Source organism: Austrofundulus limnaeus, unplaced genomic scaffold, assembly GCF_001266775.1.
Source record: "Austrofundulus limnaeus strain Quisiro unplaced genomic scaffold, Austrofundulus_limnaeus-1.0 Scaffold26, whole genome shotgun sequence".
Taxonomy (NCBI): domain Eukaryota; kingdom Metazoa; phylum Chordata; class Actinopteri; order Cyprinodontiformes; family Rivulidae; genus Austrofundulus; species Austrofundulus limnaeus.
The window spans coordinates 2,331,615-2,337,935 of record NW_013952428.1 but is presented as its reverse complement, the minus strand read 5'-3'; the positions used below and the strand labels follow the sequence as shown (position 1 = coordinate 2,337,935).

The 6,321-nt window shown below is 41.3% G+C and overlaps 1 protein-coding gene across 2 annotated transcripts in view; it reads left to right on the top strand.

The window, feature by feature from the left end:
* iqsec3a (IQ motif and Sec7 domain ArfGEF 3a) overlaps nucleotides 1–6,321 on the top strand; it is a 96,110-nt gene that overhangs the window by 59,665 nt on the left and 30,124 nt on the right. For both annotated transcript variants that reach the window (XM_014004779.1, XM_014004780.1), the window contains exon 5: nucleotides 2,752–2,913. In XM_014004779.1, coding sequence (XP_013860233.1) covers nucleotides 2,752–2,913 — 162 coding nt within the window. The remainder of the gene's footprint in view (nucleotides 1–2,751; nucleotides 2,914–6,321) is intronic.

Sequence of the window (6,321 nt, the reverse complement as noted above, 5' to 3'; positions counted from 1 at the left end):
CAGTACCCCTCCCCTAACGATCGTCTCCTGACGATCAACAAGGAGAGGCACGGAACAAGGGAAGACAGGACAAAACAAACTCAAGGACAAAACACGGAAGTCCATGGGAAACAACAGTCATCCCACACAGGCCAAGAGTCCAGGGGGACGACCAGGAAACCACCCATGGCGAGACCTGGCAGGAGCAGACGCAGAGCCGCAGGAGGAGGCAGGAGCAGATGCGGACCCCCAGGAGGAGGCGGAGGCAGACGTGGAGCCAAGGGAGGAGGCGGAGGCAGACGTGGAGCCAAGGGAGGTGGCGGGAGCGGGCGTGGAGCCAAGGGAGGTGGCGGGAGCAGGCGTGGAGCCAAGGGAGGAGGCGGGAGCAGACGTGGAGCCAAGGGAGGAGGCGGGAGCAGACGTGGAGCCAAGGGAGGAGGCGGGAGCAGACGTGGAGCCAAGGGAGGAGGCGGGAGCAGATGAGGAGCCAAGGGAGGAGGCGGGAGCAGATGAGGAGCCGTCGGAGGTTGATGGAGCAGGAGCCTCGGTGACGGCAAACACAGGCGACAGAGGGGACAAAGAGGCGACGGCAGCCAACCCAGGCAACATGGAGGCGACGGCAGCCGACATGGAGGCGCAATCAGACCCAGGGCCACCGCAGGAAAAAAAAATTCCATAACCCTCCTGGTACTGGAAACAAACAAATAAAAAAAAAAACCTCACCTCAGTCTGCTGGGGTTCAGGTGTGGTCAGATCCTTCTGATAAGAATTGGCTTGGTTGGTTTGAACCCCAAAATGCAGGACTGAGTGAGTGTGGCAAAAAGGTGATTTAATAAAACAAAAACAAAAGTGCTGGCGTGGCAGCAAACAATAACAAAGGGCATGGGCAGGAACAAGAACAAGAACAAGAACAAGAACAAGAATATCAAACTGCGAACAAATAACATGAGAACAGCAAACAAGGATCTGACACCAGACTGAGACAAGACAGGACTTAAATACACTGACAACTAATGGATGAACTGAAAACACCTGGTGAGAAACACGAGGGTGACAAATCAGACTAATAAGGAGCAGCTGGGCTGAGACACACTGGGGAACATAGAAACACTAGGAAAACCAAGGTGAAAACTGACAAATCATGACAGTGCACATATGTCAACAGCGTGATGTCTGACTTCACCACACTGCCATGACCATGCCTTTCACTAAAAAGTCTTTGTGCTTGAAAGCAAGATCAACTTATTATCTGTGTTCTGACATAATTTGTTGCAGTTTAGGTCAAAAGGGTCAGAGACTAAGCTTTCCGAGCCTCGGCAAAGGGGGACAAAAATGCTGCACCAAAGCAGCCGGCAAGAGGACACTTTAAATTTGAAAACTGAACTAAAAAAACATGTCCGATCATTATTTAATTGCTCTGATTGCAGAACAACTTCAGAATAGAATGTTAGCATGTAGCATCCATATTTAGCTACTTTTGTAAACTGCATGCTGTATATGACGTCACGTCAATTTCTGCGCATGCGGGTCGCACCAGTGCTGTGGAGAGTTCATACTGTAGTCTGGAGGAGGTCGCATTCAAAATATAATGTGAACATCTACGTAAAAAAATTGAATTTTTGCAAAAAAAAAAAATCTGAATTGAGCACTGAGACTGGCAGTGTAAACATAGCCAATAATTGGCCAAAAATAAATAATCATTCTATAAATATACTGTAAAATGCATTTGTGGGTTGAGCAGCAGAATTCAGAATGTGAGTTACATCCATAAAAAACTTTATTTACAGAGTCATCAATAGCACGTGGAAGAACCCTATACAGTTTCAACATCCTCAACTGTTCAACTGGAAACTCCCTTCCAACAAACTGAAGTAAACTAAAGTTTTTTGATGGACACACTCTCTCCAGTGTGGTTTAAAAAAAGATGCTAATTTGAGTTTACATTAAATATAATAAAAGCAAAGCCTCTTGCATAATTCTATTTGAGACTAAATGTGGCATACAAGCTGACAACTCGTTCCTTCCATGTAAACAAGAGATTCATGCTTGCAGTCATTTGTTGCAAACGGTCACACCTCTGTGAATCTCTCCATCTTGTGTCTTCACCTGTTCATCATCCCTGATTAAGAATTATAATCACCATCCATCTGTTGTTGAGCAAACATCACATGAGTGATACCTGCCAAATTCGCTTGGCGAGACGTCACCTTCAGCTGAGAGGCTGAGTGAACAGCTGAGAGTGCGCCGGTGTTTTCACGCCAGCGTTGTTCACCGGCCTCAACCGTGCCACTGCTGCACATCTGCTTTTGTTTGGATCTTTTTCAKCCTCCTCCTTCTATCCCCGCCTTTATCCTTCCTGCACCTTGCTAAACCTCTGCGGTACACACATACAGTACACACACATGCAGTTTTGATGTAAAAGCAGTGATTTAATTATTATTTTCAAACATCTGCTCATAGATTTGTTTGGAAGATTGATTCTATACAGTCTCTCGTGGCTTAACCAAAACCATTTCTGTTTCACATCAAGTCAATTGAGGCCTGGTTTGAGCATTCAAAAAGCACATAATAGATGGTGTGTCATGCTGTATTTGTGATTAAACTGTTTTTTTTTTCAATGAACTGTACAAAAGAGCAAAAAAAACCTAATAAATAAAGTTGCCCTGCCTGCCAAAGTATGAGCAATGCATTTTTGTCTCATTTAAGTTAAAAATTTACCAAAATATTTTATTTGATAAAAGCTGTTTTTTTTTCTTTCTCATTTTGTCACAGGAACCCAGATAAAGGCCTCCAGTTCCTGATCTCTCGAGGCTTCATCCCAGACACGCCCATTGGTGTAGCTCACTTCCTGCTACAGAGGAAGGGCCTGAGCCGACAGATGATTGGAGAATTCCTTGGAAACAGCAAGAAGCCGTTCAACAAAGACGTCCTGGAGTGAGTGGTGCACATTATTTCCTGGATTTTTTAAAATGAATATCTTATTTCAGACTGATCAGCTGAAAGCAGGATGTTGCAGCATTGACCCCTTTTAATTACGAGCAAAGCACAAGTTCTACTTTTTCTTTTGTTTTAAATATGGTTAGAATTTACATAAAATGCTCCATAAAGTTACATTTTTAACTTTAGGAACTATTTATTTATCTTTTTATTTAGTCAAAACACTGGTTATAAGCTGAGACAGAACTTTCACTTAATTTTAATAGGTTTTTTTCCCTCTTTAATCCTTTAAAAAATAGATCGAGATGATGCACCTTTGCAGAATCCTGATTTAGTTCTTTAGTTTAGCATTTAAAAAATGAGCAAATAAAATAAAATACCATTCTTTGTTTCTGTCAGCTATGCATAAAACCCCAGAAATCTGCAGCAACAAACTCTCCTGCTGCTCCTGACATGGTTACCGATGTGCAAATAATAATAATAATAATAAAAACACAACACTGCATGTATAATATGCATAATGGGAAACACTGAGTGTGTTGTTGTGTGAATGAGAAAGATATTGTAAAGCACTTTGTAAAATTAGACAAGGTCAAACAGCATATTACTGGAACACTTTTCTGCTTTAAAAATCAATACTTTATTTTGATATGGCTAATTGAATCTAATATAAAGCAAGAACGTCTGAGTGGAAATTACAGAGAAAGAGCAGCTTGTTGCACAACACAAAGAGCAACAAATGTTGATTAGCTACAACCTCTCAGCTTTCCAGCTTGTTATAAAGTTGGACATAAGAYCCAACAGGAAAAGGCCACTGCTAACTTTAGCTTATAGGCCAGACGCCTAATGAGCCACAGCACATTAAACAGCACRTGTGTGAAAATGTCACTGTGGCTTGCTTTGCTTCTGCGGTGGTCCATCATTTTCAAACACTGTCCTCGCATTGGATGGAGGGAGACAGTGAGACGTGCATGGGCTACAGCACAAGTATGTTTGCTGTGTCTCTCTGTCCCCGCGCCGCAGCAGYGCTCTGACAGGCRGCCAGCTGCTGTCAGTCAAACTCACAAACAACAGGAAGAACACGGGAAAAAAGATGTTCAGACTTATTTTCCAAAAATCTTTTTATCTCTATAAACTGTTCATGAAATTGTTATTTTTAAGCTGCTTAAGCTGTAATATAAAGTTCCTAATAACTTCAGTGGTGCTGTTTCCAAATAACACAACATTATTGTATTATACTACATAATACTATAGTAATAGTAGTAATAATTAAGAGAGACGTCCCACTCAGAGTATGTTGTGAATGACTCTCAGCTACTACCACATCAGCTTTACCGGACAAGGTCAGAGATCGTTCAATGGCATGAGTCATTAAATAAATGTGGTCCTCACATTTATTCAATGACTCACATCAGCTGGTGTGTGTGTGTTCCTGTGTACATGTGTGTAATTCCAGATCACTGGCCTGATTGTTTCTGTAAATCCCCCACCACCTCCCGACCGCCCAACCATCATTTATATCTCCACCGTTTTTGTCCTTATAAGTCAAAAACATTCTCCTTTTCACTAAAACCTTTGAATTTGCATAACAGCTCTCTACAGTTTTTTYYTTYYTYTYTTTTTTCTTACTTCAYTATTCAAAATTTGTTACCAAACCGGGACCAATGTTCTAGTGCTTGCAGGAAGGGAACGAACACGGCAAAGCACTCAGCCTCRTCTAACATCCATATCTTCTTAAAGAGACGTCGTGGAGGTTCCAAAACACGGTTTTATTAACAAGATTATGCTCTCAAGKCTTCATACATCTATTCACGGTGCAGATATTTTCATATCACGAGTGACGTGAGGGGGTTGGGGGGGCGGAGGGGTAGCGACGCTGAAGAGGAGCGTGATCGGAGAGTGCAAAGTGTTTGTGAGAGCGCATCCTATAAAGTGTAGTCACAGTGAAGTGGGTGACGGATTGCAGTGTATTGTGAAGATCACTCATGGTGATTTACTGTGAACACGTGTGTGTGTTTGTGTAGCCCCGTAACTGTGTGAATGTGTCACTTTCATTCCTTCAAGAATAAACAACCATAGTTAAAACACCTCGAGTCAATTACTTCGAAGTGTGCTTCCAGATTTGGGCCTCAGGAAACTCGAGGACGATTTCAAAACATTTTGGTTTTGATTTGCATAAAACAACCAAAACTCCTTGTGTTTGTTGCCTCCTTATGGATTCATACAAGCTTATGCATCTGTTTTTATTTTCATGTACACGAAGAAAGATTTGTCTGTTTCCCTGCCAGTTACTGCATACCTATATGACGATGTGTGTGTTCATTCATGTTACAAAGTGAGGCGGAGAACAAGGAAGAGAAGCAAAAGGGCTGATGTWCTTGGGCTAGAGAGCATGATGTCTGATGTTACATAAACAAGGAGTGACAGGCAGGAGAGAAGGCAGAGAGGAAGTGAGTCATAAAGAGGCAGATCGGAGTCAAGAGAGGTGATCGAGTCCAGTTCAATGTGTACTACAGCTTAACCTTTAAAAGCATCTGCATGTTACATGTAGGTCCAAGCACTCATGAGCTGATCATCTGAACACGTTGCAGAAGGACTTTTAGTCAAAAGAGTTGCAAAAAAAAAAGGTCTGCATGATGCCATCTTGACTTCAGGAAGGTCACATTTAAAAAAAAAGAATGCTATTCATTATCCCCACTTATCAAAAGTAACACTTTTTTTTTAGTTTGGGAAGAAATATTGTGTTGAAATATTATTTTTAAAGTAGATAATCATTAAATAAATAAATAAATAAATAGCAATATTTAACTAGAAAAATTCCGAAATTCTAACACCAAGTTTGATCAATTTTAAACTAAATATATGCCTACATTTTGATGTTTGAACTCTATAAGTAGTGTAAAAAAGGGAACCAAGTTGGTCAATAAGATCACCATAGTAACCACACACTTGTATCTGTTACTCCCTGACAGCCAAATTAAATTGCGTTTAACAAACTGTTGTGCAAAAACTACATCCAATATAGAAAATTGCTGACATTTCAGCAATTATTGCACACTTTCTGTAAATCATATAAACTTCATTTCACTTCTCAAATATCACTGTGTTTGTCCCCTATGTGATATATTTTACTGATTAATTTTTTATCCAAACAATCAAGGTAAGTCAGGAAAATTAACAAGGCTGCCCAAACATTCGCACTCCACTGTATTTTAGGCCAGTGATCTTTAAAGTGGGGGCAACAGCCCTCTGCGGGTGCCACCAGGGGGCACCAGGGAGGCCTCAGAAAGCTGGAAGGAAGATGAGAAAAAAATCTGCAAAAAATATATACAGTATATATATCCATCCATCCATCCATCCATTTTCTGTACACGCTTCTTCCTTTTCAGGGTTGCGTGGATGTGT